The 24,660-nt window shown below is 37.4% G+C and overlaps 2 protein-coding genes across 10 annotated transcripts in view; both read left to right on the top strand.

The window, feature by feature from the left end:
• LOC135213692 (adhesion G protein-coupled receptor L4-like) overlaps positions 1 to 19,283 on the top strand; it is a 27,403-nt gene extending 8,120 nt beyond the window's left edge. The window contains exons 1-12 of one of the 4 annotated variants that reach the window (XM_064247781.1): positions 11,447 to 11,586; positions 11,972 to 12,193; positions 13,087 to 13,273; positions 13,403 to 13,598; positions 13,789 to 13,892; positions 14,063 to 14,286; positions 14,470 to 14,781; positions 15,316 to 15,455; positions 15,856 to 15,916; positions 16,744 to 16,897; positions 17,132 to 17,250; positions 18,447 to 19,283. In XM_064247781.1, the coding sequence (XP_064103851.1) occupies positions 12,071 to 12,193; positions 13,087 to 13,273; positions 13,403 to 13,598; positions 13,789 to 13,892; positions 14,063 to 14,286; positions 14,470 to 14,781; positions 15,316 to 15,455; positions 15,856 to 15,916; positions 16,744 to 16,897; positions 17,132 to 17,250; positions 18,447 to 19,070 (2,244 nt within the window). In that variant the 5' untranslated portion in view covers positions 11,447 to 11,586; positions 11,972 to 12,070 and the 3' untranslated portion in view covers positions 19,071 to 19,283. Of the gene's footprint in view, positions 1 to 524; positions 653 to 3,568; positions 3,760 to 5,360; positions 5,555 to 8,559; positions 8,737 to 9,412; positions 9,879 to 10,249; positions 10,679 to 11,057; positions 11,587 to 11,971; positions 12,194 to 13,086; positions 13,274 to 13,402; positions 13,599 to 13,788; positions 13,893 to 14,062; positions 14,287 to 14,469; positions 14,782 to 15,315; positions 15,456 to 15,855; positions 15,917 to 16,743; positions 16,898 to 17,131; positions 17,251 to 18,446 lie in introns of those variants that run through there. The other 3 variants (XM_064247783.1, XM_064247782.1, XM_064247784.1) reach the window with 3 other exon arrangements.
• A 1,322-nt stretch (positions 19,284 to 20,605) lies between these two features.
• The window catches only part of LOC135213695 (palmitoyltransferase ZDHHC3-like), a 142,818-nt gene continuing 138,763 nt past the window's right edge, over positions 20,606 to 24,660 (top strand). For 2 of the 6 annotated variants that reach the window (XM_064247792.1, XM_064247793.1), the window contains exon 1: positions 22,684 to 22,977. The gene's annotated coding sequence lies outside the window, so the exon portion shown is untranslated. Of the gene's footprint in view, positions 20,705 to 20,774; positions 20,794 to 22,683; positions 22,978 to 23,051; positions 23,279 to 24,660 lie in introns of those variants that run through there. The other 4 variants (XM_064247790.1, XM_064247791.1, XM_064247788.1 and 1 more) reach the window with 4 other exon arrangements.

A 24,660-nucleotide genomic window follows, 5' to 3' on the forward strand; every position in this document is an offset into this window, starting at 1 on the left:
TGCAGCATTTGGACTAAGCCTATGAACAGAAAGCCAAAATAAAATAAGTAAAAAGATGAATAGATTAATTCATTATCATGAAATAAACATGAAAAGATGCAGTCATAGGCGGAGGCGTTGGCACCACGGCCATAGGGAATGCTGGCGATGGTTTCAAGTATTATCAAATCTTTACAAACCTACGGAGCCTTGCTCTGGGAAACCACTGGCTTACAGGGATAAAGGTGGCGCGGTTTCAGTACGATATCTCAGCATGGTTCCTTTCCTTTTAATTTCTCTGTAGCTCAGTGGATTTACCAAGGAAGAAGTTTGCCAAGTATACAATAGGTTACGGTACTATACCCAAAGTTACAACCGATCAGGTTTTGAAACTTAGAAGGTCCCCATGGTCTATAACATCGCATACGACGCTTATATCTAACGTTTCTGATCACAGGCGCAAAGAGCATCCGTGCCGGGATCATTGCTTTCCGTAACACGTCTGACCAGGTAAGGCATTTTCTTGGTCAATGAAGGGTTCGGTTCATTCAGAAGAAGCCCAGTAGTCTTGTGGTGGACGTTAGTGGTAACGCAGGTTCTGTCCAGACTCCAGTGCTGCTGGTCTGATGTATCTTCACTTTCTCTTCTCTCTCGGTTGAAATTCAGCCCACAGGTAAGACAATTCAAGCGATTGCGTCCGACTCCTCATAAATTGTCAGTTCCTATTAGCCGCATATATTTAAAGCGTGAATTTTATGCATCTTGGGCCACATCTGACAGCGAAACCCAGCCCTGTGACTGCTGATGTTAGCTCAGTGGTCTGGTTAAACCAATATAATAATAATAAAAGCTGACATCAAACGTCCATTTTTATTATTATTAATAATAAACTACTGACAACAAACGTTTCTTTCCGATATGTGACTTTCAGAGCCGTGTCCTTAACAGCAACAACATTTTTTTTTCAGCTTGATTTTGTCTAGTTAGACTTTTGCGCAAGAAAAACAGCAGCGTAACTTTAGTCATTTGTTGGCATTCCATTCATCACCGGATATGAGATGAACATCATTTAATTCTATCACATATAAACAGACAGTGAACGTTTTTCTAGATATTAATTATATGTTTATTAAATCCCGCACAAGAGAGAGAGAGAGTCATTATCAAATACAACTCGAATGTCTCATTTTCTTAACCATAACACGACTATGAGCACTCGCCGCTCCACGTAGACGCAGGCGCCTTTGAAACCTCCCGAAAGTTCGACGAAAAAGTCCCCATTTTGCCATCATCTCGACAAAGCATGGATAAGGTTAACTTTTGGCAAAACATATCAAGGATTTTGACCCTCGAATATGACTCAAATACTTTGATTCTTGACAGAGAACGTGACCTAACTTTTAAGACCAAAGGAGTACGAAGTTGGGCGACTTATGAGGAAACTGACAAAAAGCGGTTGCAAACCAGTTCGCCGCGAAAGCGAAATTCAAGATGAAATTATTTCTTAGTGCAGCATGCAAGATGCATAACAGTCTCTCTCTCTCTCTCTCTCTCTCTCTCTCTCTCTCATGTACCTGCTATTCGAAGCAGGTAACTGAACACACCACTTCAAGCACATCAAGACACAGAAAGAAAGAATAAGGCGCAGCTACTATTTAGTAGGCTACGCAGGCGGCAGATTCAGAATGGAAAGTCCCCATAGCAAGGTAGTACCGTCAGTGCACCTCATGCGGTACACTGTAGGCATTACTTAAGGGTCCTTGTAGCGTCCCTTCGGCCCCTAGCTACAACCCTTTTCATTCCTTTTTACTTTCCACCCTTTCCTCACAACCGTTTGGTTGTGCAGCTGCGAAGTTTTCCTCCCGTTACGCCTTTCAAACCTCCTAACTGCCAGCTTCCATGTCAGCGTTAAATGACCTCATGGGTCCCAGCGCTTGGCCTTGTGTCCAAAATTTTATATGCCTATGCCAGAAGGGAAAGCAAATATCTGTCCTAGTATTACCAAAGGAAACCTGTCAGCAAATAATTTACTCGATACCTTGAATGTCAGTGATCGTTGTTTCAATGTATGATTAGACCTATGACGGAATATGCCGTGAAAGGGATATTGGAAGTTTATATTCTGTCAAGCAGTAATAACCAGAGACTTTTAAGGCAAATTATTCATTCGGTCAAGGCTCTGCCAAGTATGTGACAAGAAATTACAGCGAAGATACTGCGTCCTTCCTACGTTTAGTGGAATACTTATGGCCGTTTGTCAACTGGTGAAACTAATGACGTAACTTACTTTAAAATAGTTTCTCTCTCTCTCTCTCTCTGAATTATGTACCTGGTAGTAGGTCATATGCTTTGGATCACAGCCAGTGTAACGAAGGGCATGGGTCTAGCACTCTACCGAACCACCTTTCCTGCTACAGGAAAAAAGAAAAAAAAAACGCGTCGATAAAGAAAAGCAAACACGCATTCACACACACACACACACACATTCACATTGCCATGGAAATATTATTTATCTGTTTAACTGGATTTCATTGTTCCTTGGTGACATTTACACAGCAATCACAAGGATAATTAGGCTTACTTCGTAAATCTGACAAGACGTTCAGAGATTCACTCTTGGCAGGGCTCCAAAGGCAAGGATGCTGAAGTGAGGGGTTCTCCATGGTCCATCGCCTCCCCCCAACGCCGCCCCCCCTCCTTTCCCCAAAATATCTTTGAGCGCCTCAGTGGCGTGGTTGGTATGGTGTTGGCGTCCCACCTCGGTGGTCACGAGTTCGATTCTCGGCCATTCGATTGAGGAGTGAGAAATGTTTATTTCTGGTGATAGAAGTTCACTCTCGACGTGGTTCGGAAGTCACGTAAAGCCGTTGGTCCCGTTGCTGAATAACTGCCGGTTCCATGCAACGTAAAAACACCATACAAACAAACAAAACGTCGTTGGTTCTCAACAAGGGGTCCATCCTTGGATCCCACAGGGGTTGTGGCAGATTCCTAGGGTCAATGGGATACGTAGCCATTTTTGCATTTTATTTTCATTTTATCGCGTTGTTTGGCAAGTGGAAAAGCTGAATGACGGAATGGACAAAAACAATAGATAAATGGATGAATAGGGGAACAACTGAATTATGTCTTTTTAAGTCTTTTGACACCTGAACTGGAATCAGTGTAAATGAAATAGCTCGCACTTTCAAGAGTTAGTTTAATTCTTACTTACATTAGTCAGAAAAGAACGACCCATCTTTGTTTATATGTGGAATCAAAGAGGATTTCGTATCATTCGACAATTTCAAAAATAATTGTGGATGCCATATTGGATAATGCATGCTAACATTTCCTGGAAATGGTCATACAGTCTTACTTTCACATATAGTCTATTGGTCTCGTGCAGACATTTTATTCATTGAAACAACCACAAACACCTCTCATCATTCCTATTTTCTAAATAATCTTAAGATATGATTTTACTGAAATCCTGGATGGAGAAAACTGTTCTCACACTGAAACGACTTCCTTTCCCTCAACATCACTTCAAACAAGATGGCGATGAGAATTCTCACACATATTTTTTGTTGCTTCTTCTTCTTGTAAGGTCGTTCCCTTCGGAGTCACAATGTCCCAGCTGCTTGACCGGGCCTGACCTTCCAGTACTCTTCTATACCCCGCAGGCAACCAACCAGCCTTCGTATGTTACGATGACCTTCCTCTTTCTCCTGCAACTGTGCGCTCTGCATACTGTGCTGACGAAGAGGGCTTACGCAGCACCTGCTTCAGATCAAAGTGGTGGGTTTTTCAGCAGTTATCTAAGAGTCTAAGAAAAGGTGTCAAATGATAAAATCAGTTAGTCTTTCAATAGTTTTCTAAGCTTCTAATAAAAGAGCCTAATGCTAAAATCAGTTAGTCTTTCAATAGTTTTCTAAGCTTCTAATGAAAATGAGTCAAATGCTAAAATCTACAGTGTGTTTTGCGAGACATAACGGAGATAATCACCTTAACGATAATCCGTCTTCGTATCCAGGAGTGGTTTGGTCTCGATCTTGCCCCGAAATCAATCACAAAAAAGCAAGAGGAAATGTATCTACGAAAATCACGTAGCTGTATTGATTACTGAGATTATTCAATCTGTTTTTATTTATTTTATTTATTTATTTATTCATTTATTTATTTAAGGACGTTGTTTAAAAGTAACGCCGTCATTGCAAAAGAAAAGTATTATTAACACCGTGACAACCAACCTTTCTTGCAGTTTTGTGCAGTTTAATTGCTGAGTATTGAGAGATTTTCGGAGGTTTCAAACACATCCCCCTTCAAAATTGAAGCAATTGAACATTCGTGGTGTCTGCGCTGTGTTGCTTCACTCGAGAGAGAAAAAACTGAATATTTATTTCTCCTTTTCGGTGTCACTTTCCCTAGACAATATTCGAATAAAGAAAAACATACAATAATTCACGTATCTTCATTAGAAAGCAATCTTGTTGATGTACGAGCTGTCAGTTGGACGCGCATGCGCTACATTGATTTCACTTCAATATTTAGATGTAACTTCACATTTTCTTTTAAAAGAATGAAGATAGAGGATTGCCTGAAAGTGCGATGCTGCTTCGCTGTAATCAGTGAATTGGCAAAACATATTTGATTATAATATATTGAGAATGTCCTTAACAAAAATTAGCATTTTAAAAAAAATGGTGGCGTACGATAAACTACACTGCCGGTTCCTTAAACTTTACCTGTCGATATATTGTTATAGATAGTCATAAAAATTAAGTACATCTTGGTTTTATCAGACCACTGAGCTGATTAACAGCTCTCCTAAGACTGACCCGAAGGATTAGATATGTTTACACAGCTAGGAACCAATTGGGTACTTAGCAAAGGGACCTACAGCTTATTGTGGGATCCGAACCACCTCGAGAAATGATTTTCTATCACCAGAAATAAATTCCTTTGATTTCACGTTGGCAGAGTGGGGAATCGAACCCGGACCCTGAGGTTGGTAGTTGAGCACGAGGAAATGTAGATGGTCATACATCCAATCAGAGAATTAGATTACATAGTAAATCTGAAAGGTCATATAAGTCCTTTGTGTATCAATGATAACTTGGGTTCTGGTTATCGAGCAAAGGCCAACCAATGATGAACGCTGTCGAGGCCGATGAATTTAATTCAATTGACAACTGCAAAAAATATCGATTTAAGATATTTTAGCAAATATCTAATACGAGAACAAAATCATAGGATTCTGCAGTGAACAGAAAACGTGCAACTACGCTTCATCACACAGGCGATATATTTTTTTCAAGTCGTATCTGCCTTGAGATTACTTTACATAAAATAGAGCCCCATTTCACAGAATTCATGACCAACCATACTGCATTCCTCAGAGGCTCAAAGAACCCTGCAGTTGGATGCTGTTGACTGTCAGGGAAGAGAAGCCATCATCAAGTGGGATACCGGAACTGGATATCAGCCCACCCTCAGCTACTCAGTCTATCACCGCGAAAGTAGAGATTACGGTGGAAGAACTGTCAGGAAGACGAGCCGCCATGAGGTCGACGCTGCTATATCCAGATTTGCGGTGAGTAGTTCTGTTCGAGTTCCGAATTATGCATGAAAACTAATGACTGTTGGGAAAAACTCTCTATCACGAGAGTTTATACACTGTTCTAAGGGGTCCACAATAATAAAAATATTAAAAGAACTAATGATTGTTTTGCTTGCATTTGATCTGTTTATTAATTTGTTAATTAATTTTTGCTTTTTTTTCAACAAGTGAGACCTCTTCTTTCTGTATTTCCCTTTACCTCGTCTTACTTCTTCCTAATGAACACCTTAATATCTTGGAGGCCTGAATTTCAAGTCAGTGGCCCCTTTGGTGGGCCATTCCATATGAATAAGGTTCATCTTCTGAATAATGAAAATGATATAAAAATGAAGATATAATAACGTTGTTGGAATTGATGGAAAAGTAAAAGAAAATGAAGTTTCCGTTTCGCAGTTTTATTGCTGTGATATAATGTTCTTAAGATACAACCCCAAGACTGCATCTTAAGAATGTAGGAACCACTAGAAATAGAAATAATAAACTATGGAGGATAACAAACTGGTCAGCAAGCAAAACCAACTGGCAACATTGTAAATCAGCAGAGAACATACACACACATACATAAACACACACAAACACACACACACATATATATATATATATATATATATATATATATATAGTTATATAATATATATATATATATATATATATATATATATACACACAGGCAGTCCCCGGGTTATGATGGGTTCGGCTTACGACGTTCCGAGGTTAAGGCACTTTTCAATTATATTCATCAGAAATTATTTCCAGGGTTACAATGCCTACAACGCTCATCTGGCAGAACAAATTTGACACCAAAAATGCAAAATAGTCAATATTTGAATTTTTTTGTTGAAAAATGCATTAAGAATGCAGTTAATATAGTTTTTAATGCACCCTAAGCATTAAAAGTAAGGTTTTCTTATGATTTTTAATGATGTTCCGGCTTACGACGATTTTCATTTTACAAAGCGTCTCAAGAACAGAACCCCCGTCGTAACCCAGGGACTGCCTGTATATATATATACATATATATACAGCTCAATTACCACTCTATGTTTCTACCTAAACAAATCATATATATACTGGTGAAAAAGAAAACACTTATAGAAATTTTAAATACAAAAATTTATTATCAAACTCAAAATTTATAAGTGAAATTAACAATCTTAGGGAAATTTACTGTCATTTGAAAACAAAGCAAAGTTTAATCAATTCTTGAATTAGTTAAGTAAAATTAAATAAAAAATTAATTTATGACAAAAATCAAGAAAACTAATTCAATCGAAATTCAAAGGTGTTAGGTAATAATCAAAATTTGGAAATTAATTCACAAGTGCTAAACAACAATGAAACTTGAAAAGAATTCTAAGTAAATGCAAATTAATTCAGAAGTGTTAAATTCAATTAAATGTGCAACGATTAATTAATGAAAACAATTAAGTTAATTGAATTGTGAATGCAAATGAAAACACATTACAGAAAAATATGGAATATACTATAATTGTAAAAAGCACTAATCACACAGAATATAAAACAAAAACACACACTTCAATAAGAAAATGGATAGCTGCACAAAAAATTCACTACAATAAGAAGAATGGATAAATGCACAAAAATTTCACTTCAAATGAAACAAACACGAAACATAAAAATTTGCAATGTTTAAACATTGAAATCATTCTCCACACCATTGTAACTATTAGTTACAACTAATAAATCTTGTAATAACATTACCTTGGTACCAATTGTTTCTGCTGCAGCTAGTTCAAAAATTTCACCACACATTTCACAATATTTCAAAAAAGAAAAGGCGCCATTACACACTTGTACAATGTTTGTTCAGATTTCACAATAAGCACTAAATAATACTAAATAACTCTACGAAATATTAAATCTGAAATTTATACGAGTGACCACCAGCTACGTATAAAATCTTTACGTTACGTTAATGTAAAATTAAATATGGCGCAGGAGAGAGAGAGAGAGAGATGATTACGCCCAGAGGTCTTAAGTGGGAATCAAATTTCCTTTCGTACGGAAGCTGAACAGTGGATTTCGTCGCACAAAACGTTTTGGGGCCGAGAGACAGTTGCTTTCATAAAAATTCTCTTTCAGAACAATGTCTAAAGAGAAATTGAAATTACAATCGTAAATAATATTAATTATTATGTGATTTATGACAATAAAAGTCTTTTAATACGAAAGGAATAATGAATAATTACGAAAGCAAAACTAAATGACGTCACTTTCCAAAGATGTCGTATGCTTAAACAGAGGGTTCTAGAACTATCTTACGAAAGATGGTTTAATCCTTCCATGTGATTATTCGGCAAAGACATACGCGTTTGAAACAGACTCGAGCGAGTAAGATTGACATGTTATGAAAACAAAACGGAGACTCGAGGTTTCTTATCTGGAGCGATGACAAGTTATGAAGACAATTTCTAGCTTGGAACAGACAATGTTAATCTCTTTTCACATCTACGTTATATTCTTTTAAATTATGTTATGCAAAATCTGAACATACATTTTTATAAAATCCTATAACTTGAAGATAAATAAGGAATCTGAAAATGTTGCAAACACTTTTTTCCAACATTTCATACAGTCAAAGAGAGTAAATATATGTTACGAAAATGACAGCATATAATATATATATATATATATATATATATATATATATATATATATATATATATATATATATATATCCTTAAATCCACGGTGGATTCAAGGATATTATCAAGTAAGTGTTCCTTTGTGCTACATTATATATATATTATATATATATATATATATATATATATATATATATATATATATATATATGTATATATATAGATATTTATATATAAAATATATATATATATATATATCTATATATATATTTATATATATATATATATATATATATATATATATATATATAATTGTTAGCCTGTCTACAGTTCGAGACATTCCACATTCTGTAAAGTTGAAATCTTCCACAGATGCCTCTGACACCTTTTACAAACAACAGCTTCTGGGTGACTGGGCAGAACGATGCTGGGATTTCAAATCCTTCGAAAGTGTGGAGCTGTAGCTTGCCTCCAGAACTTCCCTCAAGGAACCCATCTGATGTCGAAGCTTCTCACCTCATGCCGAATGTTCTCACTGTGACGTGGATGGTAACACTGATTCAGTTTCTTTCACTTATCATTCAAGTTCTATCATGGATTTTCTTTTGTTGGTGGTGTAGGGGCAACTTTTAGGTAACTGGAAAAAGAGGATAGCACTTCTCTTTGCTGGTGTATCTCTGCTTGTGCCAGAACAAGGAAGCTTCATTAGTATTCGTCAATTTTATCTTGTAACTTTACTGCATCCTATGCGTATTTATATGAAATGGATGTACACCTTTTTTTTACTTTGGTGTATTTTATAAAAATTAGGACAATGTGAAATACACTTACTTTGGTCATTGGTCTCAAGACCATCTTAACTGCATGCTGTCTCCAATCTCTTGTGGAAGCCTGAAAACCTAGGCCTATCAAGTGTGACCAGCCCTTCATACAAGATGCTTATGATTAAGAATGATCTTCCTCAGTCTGTTTCCTGAACTCGTTCAACATGCCTCTGGGAGGCACGCTTCTCATCACCTATGGAGGGTGTTTATGAACAGAACCTTTTATCTCGGAGTCTTATTCAACAGCATCACTTAAGGAAGGAGTTCCTACTATTTTTTAGAAGTCTTACTTGACAGAATATGAGGCAGAAATATTCGTATACGAATATTTCTTTACTTAATAAAAAAAAATGTTTGCTTTACGATGAATAGCGTTTCAACATGATGTAAATCCTCCGCAGGTAGTACCCCGTGAAGACCACAATGGCCCAGGTTTTCGGTATTTGGTCTCATGGCAGAGATGGGAAGCAGAAGAAGGGGAAACTGAGCAGAGATGGTTCGACTTAGGGTCAAGTGAAGAAGGAACTTCCAGCGAAAGCAACCAGGATTCACTTCAAGAGAATGGAGAAGACATCAATGAGGAAAGTGGTAGTAGTGAACATGACAGTGAGGAGGATGAGGAGGACGAGGAGGAGGAGGAGGATGATCCCGCTGAGGAAAATGTGATTGCAGTCGTGGGTAATCAAGAGAAGATTTGGGGGAGGAAACAAAAAAAGTGGGATTCAAAGGAAATAAAGGACTGGACAATAAACGAGACTGAAATAGAAGTAGACCCAAACTATTCTTATCGAATCAAAGTGGAAAGTTGGAATAGCTTAGGTCGAGCTCTTATTCCAGCGCAGCCCATCACATTGATAAGAGTTCCAGGTAGGCTACAGTCAACCAGAAATAATTTTTTTCCTTAGTGAAAAATAGTATATAATTATGCTTTCGATGTTAATTGTTTGAATGTAATAAGCAAGGCTACAAGGATAAAAATTCCAAGTGAAAATGTGCTGAGAAGTTTGTCGTAGATGAAAAATCATATTAGAATTTGTCATCAGGATTTATTCACATAGGAAAATAAGTTGATGATAGATCACTGAAAAGATATATCAACAAAGTTGTTGTACAGGTATACCTAGTATATAATGAAGAAAAGTTAATATCTAAAAAGAATATGGGTATTAAGTACCTACATCAAAATGTCATTCAAAACAATGTAATTCCTTTGTTTTTCTCTTCAACATCTGCAACAGAAAACTCCACCATTGGTCAGGCAATCAGCATCTTCAATAAAACCGAGAGTTTGCCACTTAAACACTTGAATGGATCGCATGTAGCTGAAGAAGAAATGAAGCCCTCAACATCTAACCCTGAAATCCTCATATCTGCCAATGATTACAACACTGAGGAGATATTAGACACAATATCTACAGCTACACCACCACTGACAAGTAGTTCATCCAGTTCAGGTCTTATGGAAGAAGTTGCTCAGACAGATTCAACCAGAAATCAAGTGTCTGACCTAATGAAATCTGAACCTGCCAAAGTTACATTGCTGCCATCAGATGCAAAAGACATTTCTACAACTTTGTTCCCTCAGAACGACGATCCCAAGAAATTTAGATGTGATCAGAAAGATGGGCATTTCTCTGAATGTCACTGGCAGTTAACAACAGTTCCAGGTAGGCTACAGTCAACCAGAAATCATTTTTTTCCCCAGTGAAAAATAGTGCATTCGTGTATATAATTATGCTTTTGATGTTAATTGTTTGAATGTAATAAGCAAGGCTACAAGGACAAAAATTCCAAGTGAAAATGTGTTGAGAAGTTTGTCGTAGATGAAAAATCATATTAGAATTTGTCATCAGGATTTATTCACATAGGAAAATAAGTTGATGATAGATCACTGAAAAGATATATCAACAAAGTTGTTGTACAGGTATACCTAGTATATAATGAAGAAAAGATAATATCTAAAAAGAATATGGCATTAAGTATCACATCAAAATGTCACTCAAAACAATGTAATTCCTTTGTTTTTCTCTTCAACATCTGCAACAGAAAACTCCACCATTGGTCAGGCACTCAGCATCTTCAATAAAACCGAGAGTTTGCCACTTAAATACTTGAATGGATCGCATGTAGCTGAAGAAGAAATGAAGCCCTCAACATCTAACCCTGAAATCATCATATCTGCCGATAAGTACAACACTGAGGAGATATTAGACACACTATCTACAGCTACACCACCACTGACAAGTAGCTCATCCAGTTCAGGTCTTATGGAAGAAGTTGCTCTGACAGATTCAACCAAAAATCAAGTGTCTGACCTAATGAAATCTGAACCTGCCAAAGCTACATTGCTGCCATCAGATGCAAAAGACATTTCTACAACTTTGTTCCCTCAGAACGACGATCCCAAGAAATTTAGATGTGATCAGAAAGATGGGCATTTCTCTGAATATCACTGGCAGTTAACAACAGTCGAAGTCAATACAAGCCTAGAAATACTGTGCCCAGAAGGTCTCTCTGGCTCTGCTACCTGGTTTTGTTTACCAGATGGACTCTGGGCGACCATGCCAGACATAAGGTTTGTAATTTATGTTTCTAATCTCTGAAAAATGGTGTACAGAATTCTGCACTGTTTCTAAACTCATATTCTAATTGTCTCCTGGAAACATGTCATACTCTGATAACATTGTGCAACAAAACTGAAACTCCTAATGCATGACCTGTAAATTTGATCTACTGTGAAATATATCTGTCATATTTCCTCAGAGTACAAAACAGAAACTCTTGTGACTTGTCGATTAAAAATAGACCCTGTAATTATTTTTGATGGCATGAAGAATAATTGAAGTTCTGAGATGTAGTAAATGGATAAAGCTTGAGCTACACCATAATATAGCATTAGTTATCAAACATACAAAATATTGTAATGGAAATAAGGTTTTTTCACCTTTTCATGCCATCAGTAACTGCAGCAGAAAAGTGTTTGATGCAGTGACATCAAAATTAGAAAATACAATTCTACAGCAGTTAAAATTCTGACAACAGCAGCCCAAGAACTCTCGATGATTGATCTATGTGCTGGGGATATCTTTGACACTGGGAAGCAGTTGATAGAGCTCAACACGAAACATAAGGATGACCTGAGCAAGATAAAGATCCAGAAAGAAGAGAGAAAGCTGGCCAAAGTGAGTATGTCCTACTTTACAGTCAAGTAACTCATCCTCTGTTGTATATGTCTTTGTATGCATCATATACTATATATTACAGGCACATACTGAAATGCACACATGGTGACATTTGATCCCCCAGGGGCTAGTACTAAACATGGCAAAGCAATGGAGGTGAGTCACTGTTTTGTTATGTATAGTACTAGCCCCTGAGGGGATCAAATGTCCCTGAGTGCATTTCGCTATCTGCCTAGGCAGCTCGCAAAATGCCTGGTTTCGCTATCTGCCCATAACATATATACAATGCAAAAGCATCACATTATTAGGTTATATTCTCTAATATTCAGCTCAGCTGTTATCAGACCATAATCATTATAACATACACATCAAATCTGAAATTGAAGGCTATATTTTCACAATGTACTGTTTAAGAGCACTTTTGCTCTTCTTAGCAAGAAAACGTAGCAGTCATTTACAACAAAAAAACATAATATCCTGCATATGTCACCTCTTGACTTCGAATGAACTCAATTTATCAAAAATTCTGAGCGTTCTCTAAATACATTTGATATATTCAAACAATTATCCTAAAATATTTAGAATTACGCAATCTGTATCAGATTTGTACCCTTTTTAAGAGTGACCATGAAGATCTGCATCATTTCTTATTATTGCTAGACTCATGAGTAGCCCTTTTTCTCCTTAGACTCTAGTCTCATGACTGAGTCTTCAAATTTCGTCTCCTATTTTGTGACCAAAATATTGGAAAACACCACGTGAAAACGCAAGAAAGTTGAAGAAATTACAACACTGTACAACTCCTATAGCTAAGACCACTGCCTGGTTATGTTTGTCTAGGTTTATTTATCATTTTCTTGTTGACAGAACTCATGAAACAATTTTGTCTGCAGAAATTTCTAGATGCTGCAGTGAAGGCCGCTGAAAACACCTTGAGGGACTCAGCTGTGTGGAAAGACTTGCAGGAAAACAAACGTGTTTTAACATCCACCAACTTTCAAGAAGGCCTCTACAAGGCAGCTGTTACATATACTGACTATCTTCACAATGAAACAAAGGAAATCAATAATGCAAAAGTTGGTAAGGAATCTACATTTATTTACCCTATAACTGAAATAAACAACATGACAAAACATTCAATCTTCAATCATTTGTAACCTTCTAGGGATACCGGTTTAATTTCAGTTCTTTTTTCCTCTTCCTTAACAGTAGTAAGTGTAGCCAATCAGCCTACAACTTATTTCAACGACCCCAATAAAGGAGTTTTTGTGCACCCAGAGTCTAATCATACAAGAATTATTCTTCCGAGTAATTTCTACAAAGGCTATCAGGACCAAAACGATTGTGTCAAAGTTATTTTTATGGCTTTTCAAAATTTGAACTGCATAAACAATTCTCTCCCATGGTTAGTACATATACACATACATTATACATTGGTTTGGGTATCGACTTTAATGCAAAATATCTGTCAGCATCTTAAAAGAAGTGATAGGGACTTCTAGTTGGTTTTCACGCAATGAAAACTCTGCCTCTGTCTCTTGTAACTCAAAATCCATTGATTATATTGAAATTAATATTGCTATCCCCAATTCTAGTTTTCCCGATGAAGCAAAGTCTGAAGACGATATGCAAGCTGCCGCTCAAGTCAACAGTGCCATTATTGGTGCTAAAATTGGTGATGCCTCAACCTGGTATGCCTGTGAGTATATGTTTTGGTACAGATCTTGTGGGTCCAAGTTAAGGGTGAAATACGCTGAGAATTAGGTTTGCTGAGTTATTTGTAAGGTTTGAAGTAGTTCTTCAAGGGCCTCTATAATTCACCTAAAGTGACTAAGTAAAAGACATCTGAGGATTCAATTATATTTACAGCTGATGGGGAAAATGTGGTCATTCAGTTTGAACATATCTACAATGGCACAGCTTATAGACTAAGTGGAAGTAGATGTGCATGGTGGAATGTTACTGGAAATAGTTGGGAGAGCCAAGGTTGCTCTGTAAATGCTACAAACGACCACTTCACTGTTTGTCACTGTGACCATCTCACCAATCTTGCAGTCATTATGGATATTGGCAGTAGACTTCAGAGGGGCACGGTAAGAGATCAGACAGCAAGTTACTCAAGTGTGGTAATCACTAATTGCATTGAACTTTATACTGGTATTTCCTCGTAATACCAGTGAAATATTTTGCTTCATGTAATAATGTGTCTCACTTACATGAAGGCCAGCCTAACCATTCTTACAGGTTTTCATATATTATTGCTTCAACTTTGGCAGGTACCATATGAAGTAATGCAGCTGATAACGATCATTGGTTCCAGTGTGTCTATCTTCAGCTTGCTATTGTGTATTCTGTGTTTTGCGCTGTTCAAGAAAACAACACAGGGGAAGATAAAAGGCCACAACTTCTCCCGCATGAACCTCTGCATCTGTCTTCTGTTAGCAAAAGTCGTGATGCTTGCAGGTCTGGATGCCACAGACAACAAACCCGCCTGTACCATTGTGGCAATTATCCTTCACTACTTGTTCCTGGCTATGCTCGCCTGGAGTGCAACTGAGGCCTATCATCTATACAAGAATTTCTTCTTGGTTTGTAAAATCTTAAGTTTTCCTTGTATCTCCTTAGTATTCATGGGCATACTGCTGATGGTTACATAACGTTTGAGTGCACAGTGGGTATCTACCAAAGTTAGAGCCGGGTCTGAACGCTACTGAGTTTTTTTTACGCTGGCTTACTACTTGGCGTTATGAGTAAACTAATTATGGTTATAAAATTGGTGAAACGAGACAACTGAGCCCAGACTTTCATAGGGCTGGGAGAGATATGGTAGGCCATAGACCAGTGGTTCCCAATGTAGGGTGTAGTATGCCCCATCAGTGGTAATTTTATTTTTAAGTGGAGCAATTTGAGAATGTTTAAACCAAGTAGATGGCCTTTTATGCTTCCTTCACGTAAATATATAAAAATTATATATCACCACAGGGTTCATCAGGATTTTAAAGATGATTAGGTGGGGCATGGCCAAAAAGAAGTTTGGGAACCACTGAATGGCATCTGTGATGTCTTCTGCATAGGCAATTAAACTGTCCAGATGATATGACTTTAACTCCTCTGTTTTGCAGATATTCAACAGAGATGGGTCGAGGAAAAGAACATTTTTGGTCGTGGGGTACGTGGGACCTCTGTTCATCGTGATTGTCACATTCATTCTCTCAAATTATAATGGCCATTGGACACACAAAGGTTACGGGACGGATCAAGCGTGAGTAACTTTACAAAGTAGTGCACTGCGTCACTTCATAACCTAATATCTTAATCTTTCTGACTTTTTGAACATCACATTTGAGTTTTAAGGTGCAAATATCCATTAACACAATGAGACATAATTGTTGTAAAGTGAAGCCGCTTTCATAAACAAGTCTTATCAAACTTAATGGCCTCAGCGAAACTGATTTTTGAAATCTTTCTCAGATTCTTATTTTTCTTGCAGAAAAATATAATGATGAGACTTTTAGTTCTAGCCGTTACTCTCTCTTCTTGAACACTCTGCTTATTCTTTTCATAGCCGAATAAATGAGGTCAGAACATCATAAATATCCAAGTGATTGGATTATGATATGTATTCATATGGTTGTTAATTCTGACCAATTCTCTGATTACAGGTGCTGGCTGAGCGACAAATTGATATGGTCATTTGCTGGAGTAGCTCTTCCAGTACTACTGGTAAGAGTACAGAATGGGTCATGCTCGACGTTTCGTATAGAATGGGACATACTCAACGTTTTGTACAGAATGAGTCATGCTTAACGTTTTCGTGCAGAATAGGTCATGATCAACGTTTAGTGCATAGCCGAAATACACATTACATTAATTATTCTTACCTCTTTATAGGGAGGTTAATTTTTTTAAGTTCTTGCATCATCATTCTATATTGGCATAGTTGTTATAAATACTGAATACCACTTTGCAATAATGAGTAATTACTTGAAGAAGAAATCCTTTTTGAGAATTTCCATGCTTCAGTTGCACCCCCATAGTGACGTTCTTTAGTTTTTCATTGTTTTACTTCGTGTATAAATGGGTAAGCCAATCGCTTCATACGGATTAATATAATGTGCATCATCCCTGATGCTCTTGTTTGAAACTATTTTCACCAATGTAGGCTTCCAAGATGAGCAACCCGATGTATGCTGAATGTGCTTTTAGGTCTGAAGTCTAAAGATCCAAGTAAAGTCATCTGTCCACATTTTTCTCTCTAGATAATAAAATCAAATCAGTAGGACTACAATGTGATAAAATCTTTGAATGTTTTGTTTGGGTCAACGCATCTTAAACTTGATTTGAAGCTAGATTTTCGTTGCCGTTTCATCCACATGGAAAACATCAGATTACTTTGCGAATTCTCTTCAAAATTAGAGAAGTGGCATATCAGATCAGTATCACTTTCTCTAAATTACAATTGGTTCCTACCCATGAATCTTTACCTGTCTAAAACGTTCATCGATAAATCTCATTACGAAAGTTTCTGAAGGGTCCAATTCTCGCCACAGGTGAACGCATCCTTGTTCGTCCTGACTATGAAGAAGGTTTGGGAAAAGAGACGCCAAGTGAATAAATCTATCATTCCAACGCTTGCAGGATCCATTTCGATATTTCTCTTTCTCTGTCTCACCTGGCTGTCAGGCTATTTCTACTTCGCAGAAGGTATGTCTTTCCACTTCGGTCCACGAAGCTGTTTTTCTGAGTTCAAACCCAGATTACTGAAAATCTTTAGTTGATACAAGATGGCATCGTGTTATAAGAAGTACTAATGGTCATTATGATGAAAATTTGTGAAATTAAAAGCTAGAAACAGTGAGCTATCAGCACTCGTTGGATAAAGTCAAGAAAAATAAATATGCTGAAGATGCAGTACCCCTTGGTATGATCTACTTTCAGGGAGTGAGCCAGCTGCAGTTTTATTCACAATTCTGAATGCATTTATTGGAGTTCCCATGTTCGTCTTCTCCTTTCTTCTGGATAATTCAAGGACGGGTCAAGTGAAAAAAACGACGAAGGTGAGATTGCAACCTCTGTAATACTATGTAAGATAAAAAGTACTTAGTGTTGTACTCTATGCCGAGTACAGAGGTCACGAAATAGCCTCATAATCAAAGCAATTCAAGGAAAGGTCATCGAAAATTAGTTTTGTCTGTGGGCAGTTTGTAGTGAATCACAAGCACATATAGAATGAGCGGTCTAATTACGTACAGTAGAGTATTCTATAGTATTGTGTGTGGGTACCCATCCAAAGAGTGATGTTACTGTACTACTTAAACTAAAGAGGCAACCTTTTGACATAACTTTCTAGACTTTGTTATAATATCTTATGTTCTTATCATAAATGAAGATACGTTCTGGCAGTGTAATTAAACTTTCTACTACACAATACCCAGAAGTTTTCCGTTCAACAAAGTCCAACGGACATGGATCATGGCTCTGTGATCTTGTGTGGTCCTATCTTGTATTGACACTTCTTTTCCAACAACTTGACTAAGCCATATGTACCAGGATCTGGAGAGGATGACGCGCTCACAAAACAGCTGTATCAGATACATCACTTGAGATCCCAGTCTTAAGAATGTTAATGCTGTACCATTATCCTTCGTCACAAAGTTAATGGTAGCTAGTTTAGGTGATATGTATTGCCAAGAGCTTTGCGAGGCATTTGTTTTCATGATAAATCCACTGCTTATTTTTGGCCATCCTGATTACCATCATAAAGTGTACATAATATTCTTGTCATCATCATGAATGTTAACAAGGCATGATCCGACCTCCTAGGTACGCATGCAAGATTTTCCCCTCACACATAAGTTGTAAACATTATAACCCTAACTTAATGTAAATTGAAATGTGCTAAAATCTACGGTCAAATAGTGCCTTGTTTCACCAACAAAAATTAAAATAAATGCGCCATATTTCATTAGAAATAATTTTTCTGTGCTGCTTAACATGCACGTTATCTTTTTTTTTTTTTTTTTTTTTTTTTACATTTTCATTCTAATAAAAAATCATAAATAGCGTAATCTGTATTTTTAGCTCAAAGCGAAACTCCTTTTTCAGACTTTTTTAAAATAGTCCATAGGTCTTTCCTACACCTCTCACAACAACAACAACAACCACAAAAACAACAAAGTAGTTTGCAGGCTTAATCACCAAGTAAGCGAAAAAGTGATCTTCAGTTATTCTTATGTTTCTCTATTCTTTCCAGAAGTGGAACGAACAGACCCAAGGATCTCAGCTAACAAGACACAACCACCAGATCGGGGAAATTGTTTCCAGCAATTTCGACGTCAAAAGGAGGAATATCACAGCGGCCACAGAACACAGTATCAGCGCCTCCGTCACTGATGGAGCAGCGTGGTCATCATCCAGTGGTAGTTCGACTCCTTCTTCGGAGCAAACTTACTACGAAAACGGCTCTTCTAACTACGACCCCTGTGGAAACTGTAGTACTAGTTCAGGGGTGACCGTTTCTTCTAGAACTTGCCAGGAAGATCGTGTGGTGACAGCCATCGTGCATTCAGGAACAGGCAGCTCTGGAAGTTCCGTCACATTAGCGCCAGGCGCGATAAGTCTACCAGACAGCGAACCAAGAGTAGATGATTTCAGCATATGCGAAGTCATATTGTCACCGTCGATGTTCGCGCCATCGTCTCAAGAGTCTTGTGATGGCGAGGATATGGCCGTTGACGCGGTAATCTTGGCGGGAAAACTATCTTATCTTTCGCCTACACCCTACCGTCCTGAAGTTAGTGTAGCTGTAGCTGGTGAGAAGAACTGGGACTGTTTGGAAATGCAGAGAAACTCTCAGTGGGGAGAACGGCGCTGGTGAAGGGGAGATGATATTTTACTTTAAGAATAGCACTGGACTTGTCGAGTCAGGAATTTCCACGACAATCGTATTTCAATCTTTCCTGATTCTTTGTCTGTCATTAGGCCTAGTTTTGGGAAACAAAGTACAAAACTTCAGATTGTACCTGTTAATGAAATATACGAGCGTGTAAATGAATAAATAAATCAATCAACTTCCATAGCCTGTCTTTAATACTTTACTGTATGGTATTAAAAAGACTATATACTTTTGACGCACGATTCATATTAATTTATAAATTATTTATAATTTCATACCGACACATTTTCAAGCAACCAGCATTTACATTTACTGTATTCAAGAATGTAAGTGAAAACTGTTCTATTAGCTTCCCAGTCTATCTACCTTGACAAAATTTGCTTATCTGTACAGGCAGAATACCATAGCACAACTATCATAATGTCTATAAGGTCTACATTAAATTCCAATTTGATTACCCCAACAAAAATCTGAAATGACACCCCTGACTGATATCCAGTAGAAGCTCAGGGTTTTATTACGGAAAGTGATCGGAATTTGTAGACAGATCTTCCGTAAGTCACTCGCTGCGTTTTAAGTCTATCATTTCCTCCTGAGAAGCCAGTTAAATTAGATATTCCCTTTCATCTTGAGAAAGGAGGAGGCTACAGACAGAGCTATGTTGTGGTTATAATTGCATAGGCCGAGTGCTATTCCATCAACTAATTCGCATTTAAGAAAAAACTAAAAATGAAAAGATTGTTCACGGGTATGATTCGTTTATAAGCACAAATGCATTCGTGGTTCTTTGGAGCGTCCCTTCGGCCCCTAGCTGCAACCCCTTTCATTCCTTTTACTGTACCTCCTTTCATGTTCTTTCTTCCATATTACCTTCCACCTTCTCCTATCAATCGTTTCATAGCGCAACCGCGAGGTTTTCTTCCTGTTACACCTTTCAAACCTTTTATCATCAATTTTCCTTTCAACGCTGAATGGCTTCATAGGTCCCAACGCTTGGCTTTCGGCCTAAATTCTGTATTCTATTATATTCTAAAAGTAAAAATGTCAGTTCATGGCACCGTACCGTCTGAAGAGAATGTCAGACACTCAAGAGCATATAAACAACAGGGAGTCGGTTTCACAAGCTAGTCAAGTCAACCCGAAATCGATATCGACGTCTGCAGTCTATTCCTTAAATATTCATTCTACGTCTAAGGTTCATTTTGCGAGGACAGGGGCGTGACGATGATGTAAAGGGGAAACTTCGTGAACTTTACAAATTAACAAAAAAAGGAGCAAAGTTCATCATTAACACGGAAGAATGAACTCTCTCGAGGAAAATATATAGTACCTGTAGAATTTAGGACCAAGGAAATGGATTGTTTTTATTAATTAAATAATAATCCAAAATACAAATTTCATGCCTAATAGCACTAAACTTAGAAATGTAAGAAATGCGCAGGTCACCACTAAGAGAGGAACTAGAGAAGAGAAGAAGAATGATAGAGAAAGTGGTAACAAGGGAAAGGTTAACTGCTTCAGCGGCTTAACCATCAGTATTGTAGACTGACCGTTGCGTGGAAAACCGAGATAAGGTCCATTTCACTTCCCTGTGTCTCTGTATTATTGTTTGCATGGTGAGAAAAGTTGTATTGATATCTTTGAACTTTCGATGTCACGGCAAAAACAAATTCTCCCGTAATTAGTGCACGTCATGCGGTACACTGTAGGTATTACTATAGGTTCTTTGCAGCATACATTCGGTCCCTAGCTGCAACTCCTTTCCTACCTCCGTTCATATTCTCTTTCTTCCGTCTTACTTTCCACCCTCCTGGCTGTTGATTCATGGAGCAACTGCGAGGTTTTTCCTCCTGTTACATCTTGCAAACATTTTACTATCAATTTCCTTTTCAGCGTTGAATGATTTATAGGTCCATGTGCTCGGCCTTTGGTCTAAATTCTATATTCAATTGCATAAATTCTAAAGCAAAATCTAGGCAGTTGTTCTCAAGACTAACTGCAACTCATTTCAACCTTTTACTTTTGCCTCATTACTTTTCTTCTATTACTTCCTGCAAAAAGTACAGCTTATTATGTTTAAAATGGCACTACATTCATCAGGATCCGGTTATGAAAGCAAACTAAACAAACACCGATCAAAGAGAAATATTTCTAGGCACAAATAATGGTCAGCAAGAAATGGTGGATCGCGGTCATGATGTAGCCACGATATTAATATATACTTGTGGAATATCCCATATATGATATTGTTATTACAAAACGCAATCAGACCCCTCAGGTCTGGTCCTGCTAAAAACTTGAAGCACCACCAACTTGAAGACCAGGCCTACATCACCCAGAGTACACTGTCATTGTAAGAGGCATATCCCCGTGTGTTAAAACGGAGTCTTTGATATCGCAATATATCGAGATGGTGGAGAAACCATCCCTGGGTTGTACTTTGAAATTACACGCCGTACATGCTTTCAATGGGTCCGAGATTAACATCGACGAAAGAAACTTTATTGCCTAAGAAAAAATAAAAAAAATAAGCTTCCCATGAAATATCTCTGTAGTACCTATAGTTTTGGATTGCTTTGGTGAACAAAAGTTACAAAACTTAAGTCTCGATTGTTGTCCTGCTGAGGAGAGATTGCGATCTTACTTGTATAGCAGTAATACGTCAAAGTAATCTGACACATTAGTCAGCATGAATAAAATGCAAACAAAACTATGGTTTACAAGGCAGGAGAAAAAAGAAAAAAACATGCCAAGAAATACTGAGGAGCGAGATAAGTCTCGGTAACTAATAAAAATTCGGTTGGGAGAAACCGATTAGATATCGAGAGAGAGAGAGAGAGAGAGAGAGAGAGAGAGAGAGAGAGAGAGAGAGAGAGAGAGAGAGAGAGAGAGAGAGAGAGAGAGTTTGTTTTTTCTGTATTACTTCTTTATCATTCTGCTTTTGAAAACCGACTTCTTGGCAATTATTCCAAGACAATAAATAAAAATGGATGTCATAGCGGATACCCGGTTTAGAATTTGATTGTGTTGCGAGTTCACATTTTGATGTTATTATTATTGTATTTTTTATGAAACCTAATAAGCATTCATTGATGATACTGCATTTCAGGTGATTTCCGCAAACTTCTGAAGTAAATTCTTTGTTAAAACGGCTTGCTACAAAGTTGTTTGGTTGTTCGGTTATTGATCAGTCAGTTTACAAACAAAGGCAATTCGTTTCAAATTAGTACTACATCGATGCTCTTGTAAAGGCTTTCGGAATCATAGTGATATTCGTTTAATTTCCCATTACTGTTTTGTTAGTTAAGAACTTAGTAATTATAGTAATTAGCTGGAATGAAAAGACTACACAAATAAGTTTTTAATAACTGAAGCACCGAATCGCTCATTCATTCCGTGTTGAAACATGAAGTTGAACGTCTCAACTTTCCGCATCATTATTATGATTTTCTTTTTGTTTCGACTAAAATTCTAAAATCAATGTAATTATCATTTCATCCTTTGCATGTTGCAGAAATTAAACGATTGTCTTCTTCTTCATTTGTTTGTGTTTACCCTTGTTGTTCTGGAGACCGAGGGTTGCTGTTGTTATATCCGTCTCGCATTATGGATATCAGCTCGTCGGTTGTCTCGAAGTTAAATTATTAAGCAAATTTCTTCTCGCAGCTAATTTTAGACTTTTTAATTAAATTATTTTTGTTCATTTTTTTATGGTAAGTGGTGATAAAAGACTAAAATCTCGACCGAAAAATGGATTTCGATTATTAATTTGTAATTTATGCAAACTGGAAGAGATAACGCAGGGAGACCCTACCAAAACAGGAAACGTCAAAACGAATGACTTCGTAGCGTTTAGAAAATTGCCATTTATTTCCCAATGATGTCTTGGGTAAGCATTTTTGTGACGCTGTTGTAGATCGTAAATCCAGTCTTAGTTGAACTACGGTGGGTTGTTTAGCCACCTGTGCAATTAACAGTAATTAAGGACAGGTTATCTTAGGTGGTCTCGGAGGTTGGCCAGTCTATTTAGCTTAATCCGTATTACCTGCCCCAGGTATCGCATCGTTAAGAAAAGTTGTAGGAATCTGACGGTTTTCGTTCATTTTAGGGTAATTTTATCTTAAGCTGCCGAGAAAAACGTTGGTCGTCACTTTTAAGCCTAACCCAGTCATAGCCTAAGCCAGGCAAAGGTAGGGAAAGCTAGTAACAATTGGTTATCCTCATAGAACCGACATTATACTAGGGTAAAGCACTGCTGTGCGGCCAGGCGGCCACCTGTACCGTATCGCGGCCACTTTCCCCAAAAAATATCTTTAGCACTGCCAGTAAGTTAAGTTAGAGGTCAGCCACAAGCCAACCCCCTTGGAAGCAACACCTCGAGACCTCTGCTTTCCCCTCTTAAGTGTCTGCTTCCAAGTAGGAAATTAAGGCCATAGTTTCCTACTAAACAGAAGTGAATGAAAGTCTAGCCATGCGCATTGCTAACTTACCTCCATGACGCTTTCAAAACTTTTTTTTAAACGCCAAACGTAGGCTATAGAAGATTAATGCCATCTTGATGTTTGCGGAGTCATTTGTGTAAACAAACTTCCCATTTCCTGTGCTAAACCGCACACCGCTCGTACCCATAGACGCTGGGACACTTTCTTCACAACAATCTTAAACTGACGATGATGTTTATAGTTGGGAAAAACTCTCTATTAGTATGAGAGTATATAACAATCTAAGGGGTCCACAATAATAAAAAATGTTGAGAGTTCATGTATAATTTTAAAACCCTTTACAAAAAGGGTTTTAAAATTATACAGGGAAGTGTTTGAAAGCTTTTTGTGAAGGGTTTAAAATTATACATGAGCTCTCAACATTTTTTATTATTGTGGACCCCTTAGATTGTTATATACTCTCACAATAGGCTATAGAAGACTAATGCCGTCTTGATGTGTGTGGAGTCATTTGTGTAAACAAACTTCCCATTTCCTGTGCTAAATCCGCACACCACTTGAACCCATAGATGCTGGGAGACTTTCTTCACAACAATCTTAAACGACGATGGTGTTTATAGTTGGGAAAACTCTCTTGTGAGAGTACATAACAATCTAAGGGGTCCACAATAATAAAAAATTTTGAGAGTTCATGTATAATTTTAAAACCCTTTACAAAAAGCTTTCAAACCCTTCCCTGTATAATTTTAAAACCCTTTTTGTAAAGGGTTTTAAAATTATACACAAACTCTCAACATTTTATATTATTGTGGACCCCATAGAAGGATGGTGTTTATGTTTGCGGCCGTAGAAAGCCTGGTGATTGCTTGGGAAGAAGAAGAAGAGTGCGCTACATAACTTTTAAATAATAAGTTAAACATGGGACTAAGGTTATGAATTGCATAAATTTATTACGTATTCATGATAATTAATTTTAAAATATTCGTTGTTGTAAAAGCTAACCAGATTCCAGACAGATTTCATCGATTCTGCTGTGAACATTAGCTACGATGTGTTGTTCACGCTTTCTTATTTTTTTATCACTGTTGCCAATTGGTTTGTGTTTACCCTCCAAACTTGGGATTAGACTT

The sequence above is a fragment of the Macrobrachium nipponense genome, chromosome 43 (assembly GCF_015104395.2).
Source record: "Macrobrachium nipponense isolate FS-2020 chromosome 43, ASM1510439v2, whole genome shotgun sequence".
NCBI lineage: Eukaryota > Metazoa > Arthropoda > Malacostraca > Decapoda > Palaemonidae > Macrobrachium > Macrobrachium nipponense.